The sequence below is a fragment of the Pelodiscus sinensis genome, chromosome 7 (assembly GCF_052426305.1).
Source record: "Pelodiscus sinensis isolate ZL-2025 chromosome 7, ASM5242630v1, whole genome shotgun sequence".
Lineage (NCBI taxonomy): Eukaryota > Metazoa > Chordata > Testudines > Trionychidae > Pelodiscus > Pelodiscus sinensis.
In genome coordinates this window covers 34,172,606-34,200,310 of record NC_143058.1, presented here as the reverse complement: position 1 = coordinate 34,200,310, position 27,705 = coordinate 34,172,606, and the positions used below count along the sequence as shown (strand labels likewise).

The 27,705-nt window shown below is 41.6% G+C and overlaps 1 protein-coding gene and 1 long non-coding RNA gene across 3 annotated transcripts; one reads left to right on the top strand and one right to left on the bottom strand.

The window, feature by feature from the left end:
* DAPL1 (death associated protein like 1) lies at positions 1-9,926 on the bottom strand. 2 transcript variants are annotated; one of them, XM_006126838.5, is made up of 4 exons: positions 9,756-9,926; positions 6,011-6,098; positions 2,007-2,070; positions 1-278 (listed from the first exon to the last, which is right to left on the bottom strand). In XM_006126838.5, the coding sequence occupies exons 1-4, from the start codon at positions 9,793-9,795 to the stop codon at positions 156-158; spliced, it is 315 nt and encodes a 104-aa protein (XP_006126900.1). In that variant the 5' UTR covers positions 9,796-9,926; the 3' UTR covers positions 1-155. The 2 variants fall into 2 exon arrangements, with proteins under 2 accessions (XP_006126900.1, XP_089635858.1); XM_089779732.1 differs by lacking the exon at positions 9,756-9,926 and adding an exon at positions 9,224-9,680.
* LOC142830173 (uncharacterized) lies at positions 9,484-27,705 on the top strand. Its single transcript, XR_012905171.2, has 2 exons — positions 9,484-9,621; positions 26,018-27,705. It is a non-coding gene; the product is annotated as an uncharacterized LOC142830173 (long non-coding RNA).

Below are 27,705 nucleotides of genomic sequence, written 5' to 3'. Positions count from 1 at the left end.
TATACTTATGAAGTGTTTTATTGCCAGAAATAGAATACAATACAGTTCAGCCAGCCAATATTTCCCTCTGTTTTGGTCCTTTTGCAAACATTAAAGAGCCGACTGCGGTTAGAGAAGCGCATTTTCAAGTAGAGATGGCTATTTTGCTTTACATCTTAACATTTCCGAGGTTGTTGGATAATGCATATTCTTCTGGGCCATATAATCTTCTCCAGGGTTGGTCGTGGTTTTTGATGAGCCACTTGTGCTGCAGCTGCTGCAGGAAATTTATGGCTGATCTGAAAGATTAGAAGAAAAATCACAACACATTTTCTGCTATTCTTCTGCTGAATTGCATCTTGAAAGATTGTTTAAAGCTTGTATATTTTAGGAGAACAATCTTAAGTGTCTACCATTGAAATGAACAGTGTACACCTGAGACATGGCAGCTCCATGTGACTGCCTAGCAGTGAAAGACTCCCACCCGGTTTTCATCATCTGCACTGGATACATACCAGAGCCAAAGTAATGTCAGCCAGGTTAACATGCAAATAAATGACCCAAAAAGAGAGAGAGAGAGAGACACACAGAGACATTAAAGCTACTACAAGGGTTGCCAAGCTGAAGCCATCAGCATTCTAGCTGTTGCTAAAGTCACTCTCAATCTTTCAAAGTTCCAGTAGTTACAATAGTAACCTATTGTGATATCTGAGAGTTCCCTGTGGGGGGGGAGAAGAGGGAGGAAAAACACATTTGAACAATCTGGGAGGTCAGAAAGAGTGGAAGGAATGCTAAATTAGAAGAGTTAGGAGACAGGCCAGAGGGAGGAGAATGAAGAGCCATGTATACTGCTAGTTCTAAAGAAAAAGGGAAAAAATAAAATTGAGCTAATATAATTACTTGTGTAACTCTGCAGAGCTTCAGTCACACATTTGGGATTTGAACTAATGACAATGTTACAGACATTATTTATATGCTAAAAATGTATTTAATTGAGGCTTCAGTAAATACTAAACAAAACTAAGAACAAAATGGTCTCAGGCTTAGGACTTCAATGACTGTGTGAGAGTGTGATTGAAAAATATATAGGTAGAAACTTTAAAATCCTATATAAATGGAGTGTAAGTTAACATATAAACTGCATGTGGGGTCCTACAATGGAACGCCATGAAATGCTATGGGTAGTAAGCAAAACTGATGGGGAAGAGAGCCCATTGATAGCAGTCTGAATGGGAACAGTAGTATCATGGGAGTATCTGCAAAGGCAGAGGTCAGGAAACAGCACTGGAATCTCCAGTTTTACATTAGTCCTCAGTCATGACAGTGGCATGGACTAGTGGACAGTGCTGAAGGCACTTCTGATATATGCTGCATGTGATGCCCAAGGGGATCACCCATGGCAGTTTTGCTGTCATTGTTTTGCCTTCCTTATGTTTATGTTGCTGTGGCTTTGTCTGCCACTTGTCAGAGCTAACAGAAACCTGTCTTTACAATGTTGTGACCTTCCCTCAGCTGTTTCCTGTAAGTGATCTCCTTGTTTATCCAGGTAGCTCTCTCATCTGGGTTCAGTTCAAGGCACAGGACTAGGATCCAGAAAATCTAGGTTTTATTCCCAGCTCTTGCATCGACTCACCCTCAGTTATTTTTCCTCGCGTTTAATAAATCTGAAATTGAGGTTTTTATAAGGGCCACATTAAACTATAAAGTGTTTTGCTATGCCAAAGATTTGCAGATATTTGTGTTTAACAATACTTACAGTGAAGTACAGAAGAGAATTCAAAGTTATATGTTGGTAAGTTAGCATTTTAAAAATATCACAGGCACCATAGAAAAACAGAACATCTCAGCAATTAATTTGTAGTCTAATTCCCTCCACTCCCAAAATACCGACTTAAATCCAGGACATAGTCCCACATCCATCAGATTACAGCAGTTCATATAAATCAGTTTTATGTTTTAGCGCCTTGTCAATATCAAATTAGAAGACTAAACAGAAACAAGTGCCCTATTTTGCTAAACATACTCACTTTCTCCAGTGCATCAGCTAGTAAGACACGCACATTTTGCATTCTTGTAAGAGTAACACTTGTGCTGCAAAGCAAAAATGAGAAAAATACTGATTAAATCCATCTCCCCAAAAGGCTTAAAAAGGATCCTTGCGAATAAAAGTAAGAATAAACATCGCCTTTGTGATTCAGCTATTATTTATCTCTATAGTACTGGGGAGGGAAGAGGTTAAGATCATATTCCTACAATTACCTTTTCCTCTCAATGTGTACTAGATAACAGGAATACATGTCCATGATGCCTGACCCCCCAGAAAGCTTCACTGATGAGGAATAATTTCTTTGTACATTGCTGGGCAGTTTCACTGATACCTAGCAATGTTTCAGGAAGTCACAATGTCGACATTGCAATAAAAGACAGGGCATAGCCATGGCTGGCCTAGGTCAACTGGCTCCGGCTTGCTGGCCTTAAACTGCGGGGCTAAAAACTGCAACGTGCATGCTGGGGCTTGGCCTGAACTTCAGGCCTTGAAACCACCCTGTCTCAAGTGCTCAGAGCCTGGGCTCCTGGTAGAGCCTGCAGGTGTAAACTGCAATTTTTAGCCCCACATCCTGAGTCAATTGAAACGCGGTTCCATAGATTTATTTTATTGCCATGTAGAGAGATCCTCAGAGTTCACATTTTTACTCACACTCCCAGTCTCAAAACTGGGTCTATTAAGGAAAACATGACTAATTTGACAAAATAAAAAATAAAAAGGTCCACTGTAATTTGAAAATTTGTCAAGCTCTGATGGCTTACATCAAAACCATGCACCACACTGTTTTGCACTGCATATTTCCAGTGCAAAATTAGACATTTTATCAAAATTCAGATTAAACCAAGATTTGGAGGCAGTGAAATCATATGAAGTCAAATGGCAACAATATTTATGTGAAATTCTCCAACAAACAAAAAATTGTAGATTTCACATAGATTGTGTGATACTAAAGTTTGTTATCTGAGTGAGTGCATATAGTTGAAGCATTTTCTCTTAAGGCTACACTGTTCCCATTTGTAGAGACATCCAATTAGGAGGAAGACTAGGACTGATTATTTGTCTGTTGCTACCCATACTGAAGTAGCGATGTTAAAAAGACAATTATCACGTGAACAGGAAGATGCAACTACAGCTAGGTTTGTTTGTTCTGTAGATCCAGCAGTAACAAGTGAACTTCCCAATGGTGAATTTAAAATATTTCAACAAACAGACATATCAACCAAGAGCCAGATCCTACTACAGTCAATGATACTGAATAATTCCTTCTCTGGTGTGACTGCTTGCAAAGTCAAAGAACTGATGGCAGTAGAAAGCAGCATAATTAGGACCGTGAGTTATGTACCATTTAACTTTGACCTACCAAAGACAGTTAAAGTAGTCGTTCTCTCGATAGATTTTAAATGGTGAGATTTAAGGAAATTTCATGAATGCATTTCTCATTAAAGGTATCTGACAACATCAACTCATTTCAGATAGGCCTCTTAACGGGTGTCAAATGCTAGTGATTTATACCACCACCAATCTAAGCCCCATTAGAACCAGTGACCTAGAAGATAAAAACTGTCCAGACATGTCTTCACTACGGGACAAAGTTGAATTAAAATACACAACTTCAGCTATGTTAATTGCACAGCTGAAGTCAAAATACCTGAACTCAACTTTTGGCGCTGTCCACACTGCAAAAAGTCGAAGTGAGAACACTCCCTCTGACTTCCTTTACTCCTCGAGGAAGCAGGACTACAGGCATCAACCGGAGTGCCCCTCTCAGTTTGAATTAGTGTTTGCACCATTTCAGGGACATGACTCCCTCCTCCTCTCCCCCCCCCAAACACCATGGGTGGGAGGTGTAAGGGGCCCCCTGCCTCCATTCCTATATTCCCCTCATGTCCACTATCCCCCCTTACCACACTGTCCATCCCCACATACACCCTATCCCGCTTCCTCCCTCCCTACACACACCCTGCCCCCTCCCACAAATTCACTGAGCTTCCTCCCCGCTCCAGGAGCGCCAATGGGCCAGGCAGAACAGCTCCGGCCATGTGCTGTGACTCCTGCTGCCATCCCCAGCCTCTCCACATGGGCCTGTTGGGGTAGCTGTGCTCCGTGGTGAGCCCAGAGAGCCTGGAGCACAGAGTGGCTGCTCAGGAGAGCTGGGGAAGCAGCCTGGTGCAAGACCTGCCCAACTCCCGGCGGGCCCAGGTGAGCACACCTGAGCCCAGGCCGTAAACAGCCAAATTGTGCAGCAGGCACGTAGGCCAGGAAAGCTGGGGGCAGGGCTCAGAAATAGGCAGACACTGGTCCAGGGTGTGTGGGGATGGAGCCATCGCCCTCCGCCCATTTAATGGAGTAGTCATGTAGTGAGGGTTTCTGCGGACCCAGAGTGACGTGCTGATGTCACCTTGTCATCCTGTAGGAAAAGTTCTTTAATATATAGAAAGATTACATCTTGAAAATAAAGTTCACTATCCCCTACATAAAATATACTTCAGCAATCATTTCTTTCTTTCTTTCCAGTTTCTAATGGATTTTATAATTAGCTCTTTGTTTACTAGTATTGTGTGCCAGAATCAATGTGTCGCCTCAGTTTAGTTCCAGGAATAGTGTTTTAGTTCATTGTCTTCAGAGCCAGAAAGTCTAATTTTTGTGGGTCTGCCAAAACGATTAGTGGAAATTGGTTTCTCAACTTTGAGAGCAGCAAAAAAAGAAAAAAAAAAATCTATAATTTAGATGATTTCCAGCAAATTATAGCATTTTAAAAGAGATCAGATGTATGGCCAAAACTTAGGTTAAATTGCCAAGTCAGCCACAGATTTCCTATGTGACCTTTAACAAGTCATTCTGTTAAATGGAGATGTAGGGTAGGTCAAGAACCAGCAGCTCTGGCCCCACTTCAAGCTGCTCCGGCCCTGCCACCGCACCAGCCTGTGGGCAGTGAGGTGGCTGCTCCTGCCAGCCAGACCCTCTGGTGAACTCATAAGCATGCCACTGAGTAGTCATGAGGAGTAAGGGAAGCCGATGGGAATGTTTGTTCCTGTTGGCCTCCCACAGTGAGGACGGTGCCAACTATTCCACGTAGCAGGAGTTATGTATCTTAAGCCGACCTTCCAGGTGTAGTGTAGACCTGGCTTAAGGTACAGCGGGAACAGACCCTGGAACAGCCCAGGGTCAGTCGGGTGCTTAAAGTCACCTTAGACCCCTTTGTCCCCCAATGGACTCATTGCATTTCAGGGAAAGAAAGAAAAGATCAGAATTTCTAACATTAAAAACACCGAAAAGAGAAACAGATTTAAAGAGTTATATATTCTAAAGCCAAAAGGGACCATTAGATCACGTTGTCTGACATTTGCTTTGTCACAAGACACTGAATCCATCCTAGTTATGATTGTATTGAGTCTAATAACTTTTCTGACTAAAGCTTACTTTGTATTTTTGGATAAAATATAATTTCCAGAAAAGCATTTACCGGTAGTTAATCTCAAGAAATCAAGAGACAAGAATCCTCATTTTTCTTAATAGTTCATACCAGTGACCACCCTCCCAGTTTAAAAACAATAGTGCCTTATTTCTAATTTGAATTTGACTCGCTTCAACTTCCAGAAATTGGTTCGTGTTATGCCTTTCTTCTCTAGATTAAAAAGCTATTTAGTATCTGAATTTTTCTCCCTGTGGATTCACTTATGCCTCATAATCAACTTAATCTCTTCTTTTTGTTAAACTAAACAGACTGAGTTCTTTAGATCTCTCATTTTAAGCCATTTTTTCTCAAGTCCTCTAATCATTTAAAAACAAAGGTTTTTAAAAAGGAGAACATAAAGAAGCATAAATGGGTATCCAATTTCTTTTCTTATTAGATTACATTCAAATTTTTCTTTCATTGTACATTGAACTGTTCAAAACTGCAGACCTTTATTATTGTCAAAAACCTAATCCAATTTGCTGTTAATTTTACCCTTAAACTTCAAGGTAGAACTTCAGATGAAATACCTTGTCTTCTCTTTTCCAGGGTTCTTGGGATTTTTCTCAACAGCTCCATTTTCTTGCTTTTTCGAAACTCTCTTGCCTCCAACTTTGACTGTTAAAACAATAATTTACACTGTGTGAATAAGTTAAGCAGCTACAGAACTGTTCATAACAAGGTTGATTTTTTTTTGTAAAACTAACAACACATACTCAGAAAAACTGGTAACAAGAAAAAGATTAATTCTCAACAGAGTGTGAACTCTGTTATGCTTCTTCTGTAGTGCAGATGGAACTTGAAATCCAAAATGAGCCCTCAGAGAACCACCCAAGATTATCTTTAAACTTTTAGACTACACCCTGATCAAAGTAAAATCAAGCTATTGCAATCTAAAATAAAATAAAAATTATAGCCTTTGGAATAGAAACTCAGCTGGTTATAAAATTTGGCTGCCCTCATGCATTCATTCCTTCCCAGTGATCTTAGATGTAATTGTTTATAATTTTTTTTTTTAAAGAAGTGGAGTCCTTCCACATCAATTTTCAAAACAGAAGACTAACAGCAGGAACATTGTTTACTCAAGATACATTTTTATTCTGGGGTATACCTAATACAAGTTATAATGCAGACATGCATCAACTGCACATTTATCATGCACTAGTGTTCTTTCAAGCTTAATTATAATTTATTAAAATGCCTGCCAATCACAAAACCAATTAGTATGAATTAAGCTACAGATGACCTAACAATAACAATTTAGGTGTTGAGTAATGTCAGACAAATTCAACTTTTTAAAGGAGCATGTAAAGATATTTCAGATAACTTGTCAAACCAAATACCTTCTTCCTGTGCACAAAAATATTGGTAAATTTTGTAACTGTCAACATAAATAAGAGCATGCTTGTGTTGGATCCCACCACTGAGCAAAAAGGTTTCAATCTTCCCTGGAGACTGTGGTGTGTTCTAAACCAGCTTAGAACCGGTCAGGACAGGTGCAGTTATCTACTGCATAAGTGGAATTTGTTGCCATCTCCACTTTGTGATTGTGGCAGTCCACAAACTATGCACCACAATGCTGTGGAATGCCCAACATGAAAATTTATTGGCTCACTGGAGGATATCCACAATCTAACCACCGATGCTGTTCACTGGCTGGAGAGTTTGGACGTCCAACTTTGACAAAGAAATACAGCACTGAACACGACATTCAGAAGAAGAAGAAGAAGAGCAAGCTGAATATAGATTTTTTTGTACATTAATTCTAGTTGTTTCATCTTATAGCCCGATTCCTATTCTTCATTCCTTTTGAATGGCCAAAACAAGAGAGTTTGCTCCAGATCTATATTTTTTGGGATGGTACAAGCAGGAAAGGAAAGTGATTACAGGCAGTCCCCGACTTACGCAGATCCGACTTATGTCGGATCCGCACTTACGAACGGGGCTTTCTCGCCCCGGAGGTCGAGGTGGCCGATTGCTACCTGCGAGCTCCGGGGCGAGAAAGCCCCGTTCGTAAGCTGCTCTGGTGCCCCTGGTCTGCTGGAGACGGTCTCCAGCAGACCAGGGGCACCCGGAGCAGCTTTTCTCGCCCCGGAGGTCGAGGTGGCGGGACCACTGCGCTCTGGGCGGTCCCGCTGCCTGCGAGCTCCGGGGCGAGAAAGCCCCGTTCATAAGCGTAACTCGGGGACTGCCTGTACTTTGAGCATGTTGCAGAATGCCATTAAGTAATATTATGTTCATCAAGACCAGCTCTATTTATGAGATTATTGCAGAAATGAATGGCACAAAATGCATTTTCCACTGAATTTGCATATTTAAGGGTTATGTACAATTCCCCCCAGGTCTCCCAGACTAGTGTCAAGAGTCATCCTTATGCTCATCACTGGCCCAACCAATCTTATCGGATTAAGTATTACAACAATAAATGTATACAACATAAAGAGGAAAAAATATAGGTTGATATTTTACAGTGTGGAGGGAAAATTGATAGTAACAATAGTTTCAGTTTTTATTGGAAATATGTTTAGTAACAATCTGAATCATGTTATAAATGGAGGAGATTTTCAAAGACCGAAAAGGACAATTACATACCCTATTTCCACCAAAATTCTTCTGAGCACCTAACTCCCCTTTGTAGCTCTGAAAATCTCCCCTATAAAATCAATCAATAATTATCACCAAGCTATTAATAAAAAGAATCTAAAGTTTAAGGGCCTGATTTTGTAGGTATAGAGTTCCCTCAAGTCCCATTACAATTATTTGGCATTGAGAGTACACATACTTCTATAATGAGTAATCCTGGGCACCTTAGAGTAGTGTTTCTCAGAGTGGGCCTGGAGCCCACTTTGAGAAATACTGCCCAAGGACTTGTCTACACTAGTATTATTTTGAAATTATTTTGAAATAACATGGCGAGTGTCCATACTGCCAAGCCTGTTCTTTTGAAATAAAGGGCTTGTTATTTCAAAATAATAAGTCCTGTTTGTGAAGGAGAATAGTGATATTTCAGGAGTTATTATTTCAAAATAACTTATTTTGAAATAACTCTCTAGTGTAGGCCAGCCCTTAAAGGCTAAGAAAAATATATAGTATCATGAGCTTTGGTGGGAAAAACGCACTACATCAGATGACATGAAGTGGATTTTACCCACCATAGCTCATAATACTATATATTTTTGCTAGTTTCTAAGATGCCACAGGACTACTTGTTATTTTTAAAATTACAGACTAACGTGGCTAATTCTCTGAGAATTGTCAAATTTGTAAAGTCTAACATGTGACATCCTTTCTGTTCCACCACTCACTCCTTTCATCAGTTTGCACTGTTTTTCATTTTTTTATTTTTATTTTATTTTACTTTTATTTTATTTTTAAAAGCTTAATTATTGTCTAAATAAAGGAAAATGAAAACCAGCACACCAAGACTCAGAAGGGACTAAAGCTCTTGTTAACACACTAGTCAGGGATTCAGGATTGAATCTATTCCCAGCTCTACTTGAGAGTGGGTATGCCATCTTGAGACCATTCTTTTAAAAAGAGCTACTAGTTTTAGCTGATCAGGCCACAGCCTGATTTTCAAAACAGGCTCAGTAAAATTCCCATAATTTCCACAAATACCCGCTGAACTCGCTGGTAAAAACCACACAATACTCCTTTCTGTCCTCCCACGAGCAAGTTCATTCGGATTTGCATTTTGATAGTCTCAAATCGAAAGAACTATAGAAGCCGAGTCCGGGTGTTACCAGCACAATAACAGCCCAACAAACTCGCGTGAACAGAGTGCGAAGGCAGCCCGAGCGTGGCGCTAAGTATCCGTCTTCCCAGAAGCGAGTGGGGATCTCGACAGAGTGTCAGCGGTAACTGGCACCTTGTCAGGTGCTCACGCTGGCTGGGTAACACCCGTGCAGCAGCAGCAGCCCCCAAAGGACCCGGACGCGCAGAACTGAGCGTGGGGCCAGAAACTGCAGATTGGCGCCTATGGGCGGGGAGAATTGCAGGCCCAGGCAGAGTCTGAACCAAGCCCGGGGAAGGGGGCGGGTAGACGGGGTGCTGGAGCCCCACGCCGGCTGCATGCCGACCCCGCACGACGGGGGGGTCGCCCCTACAGCAGGCAAGGGGAGCACCTGACACAAGGAGGCAGGTAGGAGGGTGACACAGCGGCCCCGCCCCCCCACTGGAGCACATTACACAAGCAGGCGTCTGTGTGTTCCCGTCCCCTCGAACCCAGCCGAAACCGCGGGGAGCAGCCCCCAAGGAAACCAGGCAGCTTCCTACCTGCCCGGGGGCGCGGCTGTGCGGGCGCTTCCTTCGCCATGGCAGGGTGGGCGGGCAGCGAGTCACGGCCCTGCAAGAGACGAGTCCAGCGGCGAGCAGGCGCACGGCGTCCCACTTATGGAGAGGCGAGGCAGGGCAGGGCGTTCCGCCAGGGCCCCGGCGCGGCTGCCAAAGCCGAGGGAAAGCGGGGGCGGCCCTAGCGGAAAGGAGCCGGGCAGGGGATGAGGCGAGACAGGGGGGGTGCAGTGTGGTCTGGTGGGGGCGTTCTCAGCAGCTGTGTGGTTTGCGGGTGGCTACAGTGGGGTAGGAGAAGAAGGTGTCTGTGGTGTGTGCATAACGGGCTGGGCAGGAGACCCAGGGCTGAGAGGCAGAGATGGTGAGATCTGGGTCCAGCGGGGTCACGAGAGGAAGGTATTTGTGTGGTGTAGCAGCAGGAGACAGGACTGTGTGGTATAGGGATTAGGGACTGGGGGGATGAGAGGAAGGGGTCTGTGTGGCTTAGGTATGAGGGTTGGGGTAGAGGATACGAGGGGGAAGGTTTGTGAGGGACGGGGGTGTTATACGGGGAGCGTGGTTAGGGAGTAGGACAGGAGGGCCTATGTGTGTGACATATCTTTAGCATTGGTATGAGATTGGTGTGGAAGGAAGGGGACTCTTGAAGGTGGGGGAGGTCCCCAGATGACATTGGTTTTGTTGCGAGGTGGGAGATGGTGTGTTACTGTAAGTATTTTGCAAAGCTTATGACAAAATCATAGATGTTTCCCCATATCACTGGTATTTTCTTTTTAAAGTCAGCTTTTAATATTCCCCTGGTTTAGGTGTTGAACCACAACTGTTTTCTTTTCCCTACTTTTCATTTGCAGGCAGCAGACATAGCCCTCAAATCATGTCTAATTATTTTACTTTGTTGTTCTAGCCCCTTTGGCGTCTTTAGTGTTGCCTACCTGAAAATGATGCCATGGTGTTGTGAACAGTGCAGGAGAATATTTTACATACAAACAAAACATTGTGTTGAATAAAGCACTGTAAAAAAATCTACAAAATATTTCATTTAATAATTAATTTGATATTTTAATAGCACAATTTAAATATTTTAAAATTACAGAAACACTCTCAGATGCAATAGTTAATCACTCCCTGGCTTTTCCCTTATATAAGAAAGAATCAAAGTTTGCCTACCCTTGAGCCTTAAGGTCTCAGATTGATTTCATCTGCAGGTTTACATTGTTTTGAGTGTGCATGCTAAGCATCAACAACTTTGCAAAGTAATCTTTTGTTCTATATTATGGCTTCTCAAGTTGGGGATTTTGGCCTCCACGAAATTTCCAAATGTGTAGGATGATTTGTGACCCTGACCTCCCTGTTCCCTAAGGACAGAGGTTACTGTGGGAAAAGTTGAGGCCCACTGCTGTACTATTGTAATGCTGTCCTGAAGCTCTGCTATTGTCCAGAGTACAGGTACTTTTGGGATTGCTTGTTTTGCTAGGATAAGCTAAAATTGTAATAAGTTTTTATTCATCAGTAGATCTCAAAGTACTCCTCATCCTCTTGATGCTGCTATCCTCACAACACCAACACCTCTGTAAGGCAGGGAAGTATTATCCCCGGTTTTATAGATGAGAAACAGACAAAGAAAGGCTAAATGCCTAGCTTAAGGTGTCACAGGAATGCTGTGGTAGAGTAGGAAATTGAACTCTAGTCTTCCAAGTCCTAGCTTAGTGCCCTAATTTGAAAACATCTGTATCGATGTAAGGGTAGGTTAAACTATAGTCAATTTACCTGAGAAAGTAGAACTTGATTATTATTTTTATTTTTATGACCATCGCACCTAGAGGTCTTAGTCTGCTAGGCACTGTACAAATACAAAACAAAAAGATGGTTGCTGTCTCAAGTATCTAGTTATCAAGTGAGACAACAAATGGGTACAGATAAATCAAGTTGTACAAGGACACAGTGAGGTGATAATGGTAAATGTGACAGGCATTTCTTCACACTAGCAACCAAACCACTGTCAAGTTTTCTGGGCAAAGGAGAGTTTTGAGGAAGAATGGTAAGGTCAGGAATGATAATTTTTGCTTGTCAGGACAGAGTCTGTTTTCTGATCACCACTCCTACTCCTTCAGCTGCCAAGCAAGCAAACACAGGAAGAGCTGGCTCATTACAGGAGAAAAAAATGGCTAGCCAATCAATCAGAGAAGGGAGGGCGGAGGTGGAGTGGAGTAGGCAGCTAGCAGCATAGCATCCTCTGGTGCTTGGTGCCCTGGAACTGTCCCTAGTGAAGACAGAAGATAAGTAGATGTTACTGATTTTTAGCTCAAATAAAACAAATCCATGGTTTATAATAGCTACCAATTTTTACTAATTTTTATCTGAATTTTAGACCACTCAAGTACATGAAAATACTGATTGTTAAGAAAATCCTGTATATTAGTTATGTTTATGTTAATAAATTAGACTAAGTATGAGTTTGACTCTTAATTAAGGTAAGGCAGTGAAAGATATACACACAAGTATCCAGCTATATAGGTATCCATTTTATTAATGTACAATTTATGAAATAAACTGCTTTTACTTTTAATACTCTTACTTTTCTCTGTCTTCCCATTCTATAATATTAACCCTGATATTTACCCAGAAAAATGTGGAGTTAATTTTTTACATTGATTTGTCACCCACTTTTAATGTTTGTAATAAATACAGTACAGGTGAATTCCCAGGAAATCTGAAACAAAATAAGTGAACTGAAAACACAGTGCCTTAATAATGAGGCAGCATCTCCAAAGGATGTGGCACTACAAAAGCTGACATCATGAGTTTGGAGACCAGTATCTACAGCTCAGTAATGAATGAAAGATAAGTGGCTTGCAGATTGACTGCAAAGGGTCTTGATGCAAGAGAGAAAGGGGAGCCAATGAATGAATGTAAAAAGAAGAGTTATATGGTCAAAGCAGCAGTGTGAGGCATTAGGCTCTTTGGTGGTTCTCTAGCCTGTGTCGGAGACTCTTGTCAGGCCTGACGTACTCACTATCACTGTCATGAATATATACCCAAAGGGGTTGGCCTGGTATGTATAATTGGAAAACTAGTAACTCTCTGATCATTAATATTCTTGTGTGATAGAAATATATAGGGTGTATACAAGAGTTATATGATAGAATGACATTCTTAAAATGTTTGGAAAGCAGTGAATAAGCAGTCTGCCTGAGACAAAAGAATGTGTAATTGCTTTTCTGACCAGCCTGACCGACATTTAGATAGTTTTCATCAAGAAGCAGTAAAAGAAAATAACATTTTTTTCTTTTCAGTCCCCTCTGAAGGCTGATGGCCATGTCTTTGTGTTAGCTTTGTAGACATCGTCTGACTTGAGACTCTTAAAACATTCGTCGTGGCATTTGCCAAAGTGACCTTCTGAATGAAAGATGTCAACATTTTCATTAAATATTTGCAGATAATTTATGGAAAACTGTAAAAAAAATAAAAGAAGATATAAGGAGTTTGTAATATACACAGATTCACTTTAAAATATTTTTGATTCGTGTTTGTTCCTGCTACTTATTCCCACTTGAAGTCACTATTCTCACATAATCACTTCCATAGTGTATCAACAGTCCTGTCATAAACAGAAAAAAGCACAGGAGTAGTGAGGGTAGCAATACCAAGCAAACATAGTAACAATAATGATGGGAGATGTTACAACATTTAAAAATATTGTCTTCTGATTGTGAATAGTTTTTCCAAACCTCCTTGAGGGAGTGGTTCTGAAAATTCTTAGTTGGAGCAAGACATTTCAAGAATCCAGTATTATTACAATTAAATTAAAAGTCACAAGATTAAACTGCAGACACAGTAGTAGCAGCCTGCCAGTTATTCACCATGTATGAAAAGGCATAAATAGAATTATATGAAATTGGGCTATTATATCTTTGAATTGATATATAGTTACTGACAGATTTGTCATGGGGGCGCTAAATCCTTTTAATAGTGAATTTCAGCAAATGTATAACATGGATGAAGATTTTTTTGTAAAATAAAAGAATTTAATATAGTATTTATAAACCTTGTATTCATCTACTTATATTATTCTAGTCTACAAATCTCTATTTGCTTTTAAAAACTTACATACTGATATAAATTAGTGAAGGTTTTAGCCATAAGTTGCAAAACTCATGAGCTAACTCAGCAAGAAACACTTGCATTTCAAGGTACAAAACCTTCTTAAGTATTTACAATTAGATTATATGCTTCAAGAAAAAATTAGTAGACCTGTGTATGAAAGCAACAATACAAAAGGGAATGGTGATACACACATGGAAATTGTTCTTCCAATGTAAGACAGCATCTATTAGAAACTCAGATATTTTCAAAATATTGTAACTGACAGCTGTAGCACACCAGAGGGTTGCTTCATCTACTTTTGAATCCATCAGGGCAGACACTACCCACTTCTTCAGATGAGATGATCTTGAGTGGAAAACCTTCAGAGTAAGAAAGGAGAGGGAGAAAAAAATACCTATCAATTGTAGTCCTGGTACTAATGAGGCTAATTGAGTGGGCTGGAAATGTCCCATACTTAGCTTTTGACGTCAATAGGGTGCTGAATGTAAGGAAAGCTGATTTTATAATTTAACCAGTTCATGTCTTTGTTCAGGCCAAGGGAGATGGTGTCAGATATGAAGGTCAATTCTGCACTCTTTTTCTGTAGTTTGCTTGTGAAATTCCTTTAGAAGAATGGCAACTTTTAAGTCCATTAATTTCAGATATTGTGCCAAATTCAACCTAGGTGTAGGGGGATTCAGTCCCTTCACCTGAAAAGGATAAACTAGGCTCTGAAAACCCCTTGTGTTTTGATGTTTGTGGGGGGAGAGGGTAAAAGAGAACAAAATATTTATTTTTTATGAATGATAAATAGCACTCAAATGTATAGCTCCTATTTGGGAAACAGATCACATTATATAACACTGGGCGTACATCTAGACTACACACCTCTTTCAAAAGAGGCTTTTTTGAAATAATCTTTTGAAAAAGCCTCTTTCGAAAGAGAGTGTCTAGACTGCAACCACTTCCTTCAAAAAAGCGAGCTACTTTTTCAAAAGAGAGCACCCAGGCAGTCTGGATGCTCTCTTTCCAAAAAGCCATTTACATTCAAGAATGCCTTTTTTTCGAAAGAGCACTTTTGAAAAAAGGTGTTCTTCCTCGTAAAATGAGGTTTACCGTGGTCGAAAAAACCGCCATGTTCTTTCAATTTAATTTCAAAAGAATGCAGACACAGTCTAAATGCAGGGGAAATTTTTTCGAAAAAAGGCCACATTTAAAAAAAAAAAACCTGTAGCCCAGACACACCCTGGCAGACTAGGTGCCAGCTCATCAGGCTGAATCCCCAGATCAATTCACTGGTGTACAAGTATAGATCAAAGTAATTGTTAAATGTGTAGACGTGTATTTGGTGTTTATATTCCCTGAAAACTAATGGAATTTTACATGCATTTTTTACTTATGTTCTTACTTCTCTCTAACCTGTTCCAATGGAGTAGCAAACATTTACACTAAATCCTACTACGTTACTCAGTTAGCCACTGTCTCTCAGGGGCAAACTGTAATTTGAATTGGCCATTCTCATCATCAGCAAAGAGGGGGGGTTGCCCGTTTCCCCCTTGGCTGCCCTTATGCAGCCCTAGTAGCCCTCAGGCCCCTTTGTCAGGGTCTGAGCCCACGTGTCAGTGAGGTTGGAGTGCTGCTGGATCCCTGATCTCTCCCAACACTGCTCAGTCCATGGTACCAGCCCCTTTTGGGCAACTAGTCTGTCTCCCTCAAGCCCAGAGAAAAGATTAAATTCAATCTGCCTAGCAGCCCTTCTTAGAGGGTAGGGGTAGGCCAGATCAAGCCTTTTGATCCATCCCATGCCTGCCCCTACAGCAGGGATCAGCACTGATCAAAGCAGCTGCCTGCTTTGTGTTGCATTCTGCCCTGTGGGGAGAAGGGAAGGAGATGCTTTTGCATGCTGCCTCTGCCCCTCTGCTAAATCTCTCAGTTCCTATTGGCTGGAAACTGGCCCATGGGAGCTGTGAGATTTTGCTGGGTGCAAGGGCAGTGCAGCATAATTTCTCAGCTCCCATTGGCCAGTTTCTGACCAATAGGAGCTACAAGATTTTGCTGGGGGCAGGGGCAGCATGTGAAGCCTCTTCCTCCCTCTCTCTCCCCTTCTGACAGTACAGAGAACCACATGTACAGCCAGCCAGCAGTCTGGGGCTGCTAGCAGGTAAGCCTGTCTGAGTGCTGGTTGTCAGGAGCTGCTTAGGTAAACACCTCTCTGCTAGAACCTGCCTCTGGCACCGCAGCCTCTCCCTTCCCCCACTCTCTCCCAGACCCTGCACTTCTCCTAAACCCTCCCTAAGGCCCAGAATCCTTCCCCTGCATCCATACCCCTCCTGGACCCTGCACACCAATCCGCAGCTCCAGGTCACAACCAAACCCTCTGGACCGTCCTTCCCTCTGCTCCAGGTCAGAACTCCCCAACCTTCTACCCCCTCCTATACTCCTTCCCTAGGCCAGAATCCTCTTCTGCACCCCTACCAGACCCTGCATCCCAGTCTCCCGCTCCACATCACAACTCCCTCCTTCACCCAGACTTCCTCTCAGACCTCAGACCCTCCTCTGCACCCCAGTCCTCTACCCCAAGCTCCTTTCTACACCCCGCCTGCTATCCCAGACTCCACAGCCTCTCCCCCTTGATCACTTACCAAAATTTTGGTGTGCCTCCCCCATCAAAAAATATTGTCCACCCCTATTATAGGTCCTAGTCTGGCCCTGAATGGCTGACTTTCTCTGATTAGCTCCTGCCATGGCCCTCTCCAATGTCTGCATTAACCCCTTGTTTTCCAGTGCAGGGCAACTGTCTCATCACAACTGAGTTATGCAAATATTTTAGTCTCAGCAACAACAGCACCATCTACTGTTACTTCATGCAAACCTGAAAAGCACTCTGCTATTACTGATGGATGAGTATCGTATAATTGGAGTATAAATAGAAGAGAATAGATTACTTGGGAGATTGCTAAAGAATCATTTACACTCTGTTGACTTAAAGGAAACTGTGTTGATTGTTAAATCCACTGTGGCAGGTAGCTCAAACTTGAATATGCCTTATCAGCCCACTAAGGTGAGAGGCTTTTTCCACTTAAAATGTGTATAGTTAGGGACTTTATCTGGAAGTGCATACAAAAAGTATCTGTTTTTCTTGCAATAAGTGGGCCAATTATTTTTAAGTATTACAAGGTTCACCCAACATTGCTTGGGTCCTTAATTCATTTTTGCTTTTTCTTCATTTAAATCATTGCTCGGGTGTGGGTTGGGCATGAGGGGTTCAGGATACAGGCTGCCGCAGAGAGAGAGGACTACCCCAGCCCTCTTTCACTGCAGCAGTTTGGGGTCAAATGAGAAACACCGTCCCATGGCCATGGCAGCTCCAGTGGGCACAGCTGAGGAAGGGGTGCATGTGCCCTGGCTGGGGCAGGTCCAGGTTCATCTGCCCCCTGCGCTCCCCAGCCAAAATGAGGAATGCAGTGAACTGTGCACTTTCCCCCCCACTCCCTGACAAAGCAATGTTCCCATACAGATCTGGGGAGTGAAACTTCATCCCACCCCTCTCTAAAGCAGCCCTGGGGGGTGGGAGGCTCAGGGTTGGGGCAGTCCCAGATGGGGGGGGGGTGCCTCCTGCCAGTCTCTTTCACCTGCCTAGTGATTGTCTCTTTTCTGTATGGTTTTATGAGATGCAATCCCATTCCAAGCACATCCCATTTTCCTGGCACAACCGAACCCTTACCTTGCTGTAAGATATAAGAGGAAGTTGTATTAAAGATGTTGAGAGGCGGGTAATTGGGTAATCATGTATCTAATACAATTTGTATTGACTACAAGATGAGTTGATAAGGGAAGGTGCTCAGAAGAAGCTACCCCTGCTGCGGCTCTGCAGTTTAAATGTAGGAAGAGCTGGGTGGGCAGGCAGCCTGGATCTTACTATATTTAAACTGCAGTGCCGCAGTGGGGGTAGCTCCTGGACTGTGCGTGAGCTGAGACTGAGCTGGCTTGCTCAATCCCAGCTCGCTCCGAGACCATTGGCCCCTGTCCACAGACAGGGGCTGCTACCAGAGGCCCCCCCCCCCCCCCCCGCTGCCTCTTATAGAGGCAGCAGCAAGAGTGGGTAAGCATCACCGTGGAGACAATGCTGGGGGGAACCGGCTTCTGCTTCTCCCCCCGCCTTGCTGCCTCTAATATAGTAGTAGCAAGGGGAGGGGAATGTGAGTAGTCGACTCAACTACTTGATAAGCTAGCTCATCGGGTAGTCAACTAATTGACTACTCTTTTACATCCCTGAGCTGTATGCCAAATTTGATGGTCCTAGCTCTCACTGTTTGGGAGGAGTTCTTGAACAGACAGATATATAGACAGACAGACACAAACTCAAATATATAATAGATGTTATGTACAGATTAAATATGTCACATTATCTTAGAATAACTGTATTTGCTCAGCTAACATAGACTGTCCCACCTAGACATTATTTATTTAGAGCAACAAGAATAATTAAAGGTCTAGAGATCATGACCTATGAAGGAAGGCTGAAAGAATTGGGTTTGTTTAGTTTAGAAAAGAGAAGATTGAGGAGAGACACGATAGCAGTTTTCAGTATCTAAAAGGATGTCATAAGGAGAAGGGAGAAAACTTGTTCATCTTGGCCTCTGAGGATAGAACAAGCAGCAATGGGCTTAAACTGCAGCAAAGGAGGTTTAGGTTGGACATTAGGAAAAAGTTCCTAACTGTCAGGATATTTAAACACTGGAATAAATTGCTCATGAAGGTTGTAAAATCTCCATCTCTGGAGATATTTAAGGGTAGGTTAGATAACTGTCTATCAGGGATGGTCTAGACAGTATTTGGTCCTGCCATGAGGGCAGGGGACTGGACTTGATGACCTCTTGAGGTCCCTTCCAGTCCCAGTATTCTATTATTCTATTACTACAGTTCTGCTCTGAAGATTTTATTTCTATTTTAGTTTCAGGCTGTTTAGATCTAGTTATTTTGCTAATTTAACCAGACGTCTATATGGTAGCTTCCCTATTAATTTTTTAGGCTTTAAATTTTCTTACAAACTGACCATTAGCTTAATATTTCCAGCATGTAATGTAGCTTACTAATGATTGGATATTTTATTTGTAAATAAGAACATGTAAGTATTGTTGGTATGATTTGAAAATATGATGCCCCCTCAGACCTGAACTGAGACATTCCATTCTAAAGTCAAAGAAATCCTGCTGGTTTTCCCACACTTGCAGGAAACAATATGCTAAATAACATTTCATCACAATCTCCCTAATACTAGCTTTACTATTCTCATTATATGAATCATATGGTCATCTCCTTCCATTCTGCTTTTATCAGCTTAGTACATAGTAATGAACAACCAAGAAAGATCTTTCATCACTTTGAATATGAGACATAGGTTTTTCAGCAGAGTGTTGAGGATAACCTAAAGCACAGAGAAAGACTGCTGCTCTGCTTATATTAAAAATTCCACTTATTCTTGTTTTCCATCCTGATGTATGTGACTAATGTGTGACAGTTTGAAAAATCCAGTTGTTTTTATTATTATCCAAATGCAGCTGATGTGACATGGACACTGGAATCTCTGTTCTTTGGATCCGTTCAAATATGGTGACTCCTGGTTATCACAATAGAAGATGGTAAAAGACGTTAATTGGGTAATATGCAAAATCTTTTGAATGAATTAAGGATGTTAAGGACTAGTCGACTATCCAATAAGCAAAAGATTATCAGGTAGTCGAGTCAACTAGTCGATTCCTCCCCTCACCTTGCTGCTTCCAGGCTCTGCATGGCATCTCAAAGCAGCAGCGCCACACAGAGCCTGAGTCAATGGGGGCTCTTGTGCATTTCAAAGCTGGCATGCCGCATGTAGCCTGGAGTCAGCGGGACTTCCCGCTGGCCCCAGGCTGCACATGGAGTTGCCCCAGTGGAGGCTCTTGTACATTTCAAAGGAGGAATGCAGAAGTACCTATCAACTAGTTGAGAACTCGATGGAAATTCCATCAACTACTCAACTAGTAAATTAATCACTATTTAACATCCATAGAATGAATTGTTCCAAAGTATAATTTATTTTATAGTGAAAACAAGAAAGGCTATGAAATGTCCATCACTGATGAGAGTATTTAAAAAAATAAGTTGTTGTTTTGTGTTTCTCTGCTTACTGGATTCAACAACACACAAGGCTGAACTGGTCACTGCTGAGACTCATACTCCTGTAGTGACCTGACCTGGTGAGAGGCACCGTGAATTCAGGGTGCATTTATTTCTCCTGTGTATGCTAGCTGCTGTTCACTGACTCAGTGTTGCATCCAACACGGCTTTAGGCCCAAGTCATCCTTGCAGACATACAGGAACCCTTATAGAGCACCCAACTTTACTTAACTGACCTGCCAGCCATAGCAGTACTAAGAGCACTCACCATCTTTAGTTGTTCTGTAAATCCCCTTAGTCATCCAATCCCTCCTCCCCCCATAGCATTTCCATTTAACTCTTCTATGCCTTCACCTCCTCAAAAAGGATTAGCAGCTCTTTTTCTACAAGTGCTTTTGTCAAGTCAGTCTTCCAAGATTATACTAATCTTCGTGTCCTCCTTCTATGTTGCAAATGATCTTTTATTGTGGTTTTTGTCCCAGGACTACTAGCTTTTGTACGTTCTGGCCAACATACCCCATATCTCATTATCTGACATGACCCAGTCATCTCAGTCAATACTCTCTTACTCAGTCAATACTTTTCATGATGGGGACTACCTGCCACTTAGTTCACACCATTTCAGTAGCTTCTCAGCATCCACTTAAGCTTTCTGGATTTGGAAGAGTAACCTCATTGTTCTTCTTTCACTAGCATTTTAACTTGCATATCATTGTTGGCCTAATCTTGATCTTTTATGCTTATATTCTTTGCTCTTTAGTTTATTATAGTTATCTGTGAAAATTCCTGTGAAGTCGCTCAATTTACATCACGTGGTCTTCATAAGACTCATAATTTCCACATCCACATTCCCATAATGACTCAGCACTGAACTGAAATACTTATATTGTTGCACAGACTTTATACCACCCAGTTTTACTGGCTTCTCATTATTCTTCTCAATCAAGCACTCCATGTATTTTGTCTTTTGTTGGTGATTTATGAGCAATTTTCTGCAGCTCTCCTTAGTTTTAGGGATCTTTTCAGTTCATATGTATCTTCAGGGAACAACATGATATAATTTGTGAAAAGAGTGTGCCCTGTATCTCCTGCATCAAACTGTCCAGTACAATCACAAATAGGAATTGGTTTAAGGCTGATCTATGATGTAAGTGTCTATTGTCACATTTCTTTTTTCAAAGCAGTGTTCTCCATGACAATCATCATAGCCCTCACTGTGTTCTCCCACGTATTCATTGAAATTGGCTTTGATAACCAAATGCTCATCTTGTGGTACTTAATTTATGACTTGGCAAATGCTATTTTGAATTTCTCTTTCTCCTCAAATGTGCACCTACCTATGGTGTGTATCTGCCTATAGCATTACAGATTTTTTCTCCACTTAGAGGAAAATTTTCTTTAGCTGCTCACTTTTCCTTTGCATGTTCATTGCCTTATCCTGTAATATTTCTGCTACCATTATTCCTAGTCCATTTTTCCTTTCTGCTAAGCCAGGAAATATTATTTTGTAACTCTCTGTGTTTATAATGGATTTGGACCCTTTCTATTTTGTGTCTAATATGCAGGAAGTGTGCAATCTCCTTCACTTCTGTATCTTGACTACTTTTCTTGAGTTCCTACACTGAGAGAAATCAAAGGTAGTTTTTGGGCTCACTTCTTTAGCTGCATATATGAATGTACAGCTGTCTTAGCAGCAAGCATATAACAAGTTCTGTTTAAAAAGTTGCAAATTGTAATTTTTCGGAGGCTGATACATCAGCCAAATTTGGGTGTATTTTGACAGAAGCACAACAAAAAGCACCTCCCTCCCTCATCCTGATACATTTTAAGTTACTACTTCAAAACATATTAGAGCGGGAACTTTCAAAAAAATGGTTAGAAATGTTAAACACTGGCAAAATTACCTATTTTCCCTACCCTTTCTTTTAAAATAGTTGAAATATTTTCATTGAATTATTAGCAAAATAACTAAACCTAGTCAGACACCTGGTATAGGAAATTTAGCCTGAACAATTAAAGTTTGGCAACATTTATATGTACCTGAAAACAGGTGCTTATAATGAAAAGTCATAGGTAACCTTAACCATGAGCATCAACGACTAGCACTGTCTATAATACAATCCATTTCTTTGTAACTTTGTTCTTGAAAAACTTTTTGAGATATGGAGTCTAAAATAAAGTACAAAATAAAGTTATATTGTATCTATATGCACTCATCTAGGTATGAATGACTCTTGTTTCAATGTTTCAAGTAATAAGCTTGAAGGCAAAACAACACAGTTAAATAAAAACACTGTAACACAATAGGTTACCTTCCAATATAACACTGCCTTTTCTTATTTTGCTTATGCTACAAAACAACTCTTTTGTGTTTTCAGGACGCATCTAATATTAAAATCCTTACTGTTATGCACCCCAGAGTCCAGGCTCTTTGTGTTTTTAAAAAAGTCCTCCTTTTGATTGCAAACGTGAGATGTCAAACAACAGTCTATAAAAGACTGATGTCAACACATTCAAGGTTGGGATCTATCTTCCAGTCAATAGTGTTCATTTAGTTTTTATTATGGCTTTTATCCTTCAATTTCCATTCATTCTCTTCTTTGTATGACCTAGTCTTCTTTTCTGAGCCAAGTGATCATATTTCCTTGATACTCTTACATGCATTTTAAACAACCATTTCTGTTTATTCTTAAACAAATTCTCTGGCATGCAGTGATACAATGATTACCTCATATTACCTCCCATGTTTAATTCATTTATATTAATAAATAAAATATGTTTATGTTCTAATTCACCCCCATCATTCTCCTCAACATGAACTGTAGTGTCTAATGATTTAATTACATTGTTAATTTTAACTTTGGGAGGCCAGCTGCATTAGCCATTTTATACCACCTATTATATCTCTTTGTCCTAGAACTCATCACATTTCATTAAAATTAAATAAACATCTTTGATCTCTAATTTGAAAGTTATTTTAACATGACTTTTATTAACTAGAAAACTAAAGTATATAATCTTGAAAAGTGGCTTAATATAGAGATTATTCCATCTCAAAGTGTGGTGCTTATTATCTAGAAGTGATTAGAACTTCTAACAATAGGTTTTTGGAGTGCAATCAAATGTTTGTACATGTAACTGAGCATCTGAAGCTGTAATTCCTTTAGCCTTGTCACACTTCAGTTGGAAATGGGAACTAATACTCTGCAGTAAGAAAAGAATTTATCCATGTGAGTGTAGCACTAGGAGTTCCTGAGTTCTAATTCTCACAGTTTTCTGGTCTTGAGCAAGTCACTTAATCTATCTGTACTAGTTGCCCCATCTCTAAAATCAGAATAAGAAATTTTACTGAATTCAAAGGATGATTATGAGAATGAATTAATGTTTATAACCTCTTTAAAAATTGAAAGTGAAAATTATTTCTATCAAATTAAATCAGGAAATCCTCTTTTTGCCTCCTGTCCAGATTAATAAACAGGAGAGAGGATAAGCATGTTTTATATTTCTCAGAACAAGTTCCCACTGATCTGGTAGACACATTCTTCTTTGTTTGTTGACTGGGGAGTCCTTGACAAAATAAAATATTCTAAGAAGAAGGGTGTTTGGGGTTTAAAGTAGTGTACATTTGAAAAAGTTCTTCTACTAGCATAGCATTTTTAAAATGTTGATCCCTTTACTCCATAGTTCCCTGGAAGTCTCAAGTCACCTTATGCATAGGCTAGCATCCCTGTAAAGGGCTGCATCATGGACACTTGCAAATTGCACCATGATTGGTTTTGATTTCCTCTCTAAAGAACTGCCACAGTGGAGGTGACTCAGTTGAGTGAATTCCACTGTGGCAGTTCCCTTTACAGGATTACTAGCCTTAAGCAAGGGCTGCTTATAGCCCAGGGCTATGGAATATAACTAACTCAGGCATCTGGGTTCTAATACCTGCACTGAGACACAACAAACTCCCTTTTTCTTGGGACTCTGTCACTAGGGATGTGAGGCTACAGTGAGAGAAGGTCCAGTGCTCTCATAGCAAGGCTTAGCTTGGGATGAGAGGTATTGGAGAAACAGGGAATAAGTGCAGAGGACAGAGAACAAACAGCAGTGATAAAACTAGATCACAGGAAGTACAGGTACTACACTGTGGGAAGGGAAGTGTTAAGGAACAGATATGTTTTTACTGAGATGACTCATGATTACCTGCCATGGGCAGTAGGGATGTAAAATCCTGTTGTAATTGGCTAACATATTGTTTAACTGGTTAACTGATTAAAGGGGAGGTGAGCAGGGGAGCTAGTGTAGCCTGGCTGGAGCAGCTCCCTTGCCCGCTGTTGACTCTGCCTCAGAAAATTCTTTCACAACAATGATGACACCACCCATAATTGCCATGTCCCTAGAGACAGTCATCAGGGGAGAAAAGAATCTTTTGGACACACCACATTGGACACCCTATTTGAACATGACATGAAGAAGTCACTCACCTTGTGCAGTAACGATGGTTCTTCGAGGTGTATCCCTCCATGGGTGCTCCACTGTGGGTGTCGGGCTCATCCTGGCACCGCAGTTTGGAGATGTTTCAGCTGTTGTTCGCCGGACCTCTTTGAGGTCATCGGAGGGTGAATTGTCTCCGGTAAGTATGGCGTCATCTGGGGAGGAGGAAGCGACGTCCATGGGGGAGAATTGGTATGGTGCCCCTACCTCCATGACCTGTGGTGGCTCAACGATGGGTTGCTCTGTAGAAATAGGATCGCCGGACAGAGTCGGCGGTCTGGCTGTTGCTGGAGTGGATGACCTACTTCTGCCATGAATGAACCGTGATGGAATCGGCAACGGTGAAGAGTGAATTGATCGTGAGTAACTGTGCCGATGGTCATGATACTGGGAACAGTATGAATGTCAGTGGTCATCCCTGTAGCTGCGTGAATAGGAGAGGGACCTTAGGGACCTGGATCTACAATGACAACAGCAGGGAGATGGTGATTGGTATTGTCTGTGATAACGGTGTCATGATGAGGAGATGCTGTATCTCGATCGCTGGTGGTAGCAAGGTGGAGTCAGTGGCTCTGGGGAAAAAGCTGTCGGCTCTGGGCTTATTGGTGGGTGACCACTCATGGAAGATGGGGGTGGTTGCATCAAAGGTGTCGGTGGAGTTGCACTTGGAATTGAGATCTTTTGGGAGTATGATGGTGTAGGAGAGCATCTGAGCAGTGCCGTGGGTTCCGGTGCTGCGTGCAACGGTACCGCTGGTCGAGGCATTGGTGCCGATGTGGTTTGTGCCAGTGCTGCCGGTGCCTGGATTGAAGTGTCAGCGGGCTCCGTTGTCTCCCTCGATGCCAGCATCGGTGCCGAGGAGCTGGGCACCAGGCGTGTCATTGTTGTTTCTCTCAGTGCCAGAGGGGCTGTAGAGAGGCTAGATGCCAGAGGTGTCGGGAGCTCCCAGGCTGACTTTGGTGCCGACTTAGGTCTCGGTGCCGTATGCACTGTTGAGCTTGGTGCCTACATACTTTGTACCGGCTTTATCTTTGTGTGGTTTTCGAGCCGCCGTTTTGTGAGACATGCCCGGTTTGTCTTTGGAGCTCGTGGTCATGGCTGGCAGGGAGTGAGATGGGGAACAGCTCCTGCGGGATGTCATCGCCACGGGGAAAGGCCGATGAGACGTGGACCACAGAGATGCTGGTTGTTCTGCCGCTTCTGTCTGCGGCCAGATTGCCTTATCAAATAACAACATTTAAGGTGCATCTCACGGTCGCGCCAAGCTCTCGCGTAGGACAGTGCTGACATTTTTGGGGAATATGGGTTTCCCCAAGGCATTTTATGCATGAAGAGAGCCCGTCTGAGGTGGGCATCGAATCCCTGCAGGTCAGGCACTTTTTGAAGCCCGGTGAGCTGGGCATGGCTGAAGAATGAGGAAAAATATTTTTAAACTATTAACTAACTAATTAAAGGCTAATCAACTATAAAGACTAAACTAACTAAGAACTGTTTAACTATATACAACTCTCCTCTCTCTGTCCTGACAGGATCGTCGTGAGAGGGAGCAGTTTCTCTGTCTACACCCAAAGACGGTCAGAAGGAACTAGCGGGGCCGGACCGTGAGAGCAGAAATGGCGTGAAAAGCCACAAGATGGCCACCGCACATGCGCGGTCCGGCGAACAACAGCTGAAACATCTCTGAACTGCTGCGCTGGGACGAGCCTGACACCTACAGCGGGGCACCCATGGGGTCACTACCCAAAGAAGAATGTTTGTTACAGGAAAAACATTGACTGTGAAATCCTTCACAAACATTACATCCACCACAATTTTTCTACTGACATGAGGACAGATATACAGTCTCTGAAATTCAATTACGAGATAATGATCAAGCCAGCAGATATAGGGGGCAACCTATTAATTCTCAACTATGAGGATATGTTAACTAGGCCAACCAAAAGCTCTCTGACACTACCTATTATGAAGTAGTTGAAGGGTACCCCACATTTAATCAGGAATTTAAAGGCCTTATCAGATATTTTCCCAAGCTATTCCAAAAGAAACTCTACAACCTCATCTCCCAAAAACCCACTCCAGTGACCTTCTAAGATATGTTGACCCATCAGGTCGGCCACATCACTCTTAGTAAAGGAATGTGAGGACTCATAGAAACCATCCTCACACCACTTACCACAAAAGTCCAACTTCCTCCAGAATGCCACAACATTAGCAATCTCCCACAGAAGACCATTCTTGCCACAATTTATGTTGCCTCAAATATCTACAAGACTATGGACAATTCTCAGATACCCACCCGAAACATATTGCCAAATTCATCCATTTCATCGTCACCCATAACAATTTTACATTCAATAACAAATATTTTGTCCAAACATGGAAATAGCCATGAGTAAGAAGATGGCTTCCCAATATATAGTAATCTCTTCATAGGTTAACCAGAAGGAAGAATTTCTGGACAAATGCACTATGAAAGCAATGATAAATGTGAGAGAACCTGTCCAGAGATAAAGATATCCATCAGTGTATCTAAATTTCCTCATAGACTCTAACACAATTTCAACAATCACCACCCCTTTATCAAGCTCCCTGTAAAACACTCCCACACCAGCATCAACTTCTTGGACAACATAATCAGCTTCAACAATGGAACCCTTCAGACAACTGTATATAACCCATGAATTGCACACTTATTTCACAGATCCAGTAACCTCATGCTGTCCAACATACCATCCACTAGCCACATGTGGCTATTTGGCTGGTTGAGTGTGGTTAGTTGGCTTGAACAATAAAAACTCAAAAAGTTGCATTCAAAAAAAATTTTAAATAAAAAAACCAAAAATTTTCAGAGAATAAAAAAAATTCAGAAGATCTGAGATCTAAAACCACTTTCCATTAATTTGACACATCTGCTAGAATATTCATGGAATAGTTTAAATATGCTGCTTAGGCCAGAAATCCTCATACATAATCGTAAAACACGGCTGGTATTTCTGGGTACTAGTTTTCCACTGATATTTATCATCAAAGCCTTTCTGAAAATACTTCTGAGTTCTCTGTGTGTGAAATTATTTGTTCTTGTGCAAAGCAGCTCAGTTTTCAATAGCTGGCCAGTCTTTTCCAAATGCAGGTTCATCATGGAAAACAATTAGGTTCAAATGTTGGCTGTTCAGTGGCCAGAAATTTTGTTCAATAAATATGGTGGTGTATATAAAAA

Coding starts and splice junctions, on each gene's coding strand:
- DAPL1 (XM_089779732.1), bottom strand. CDS start 9,665: ATGTGCTCCAGTGGGGGGGCGGGGCCGCTGTGTCACCCTCCTACCTGC. Junction 6,099..9,223: donor GTTGGGCTGTTATTGTGCTG/GTAACACCCGGA, acceptor TTGTTTTAACAG/TCAAAGTTGGAGGCAAGAGA. Junction 2,071..6,010: donor CCTGGAAAAGAGAAGACAAG/GTATTTCATCTG, acceptor TTTGCTTTGCAG/CACAAGTGTTACTCTTACAA.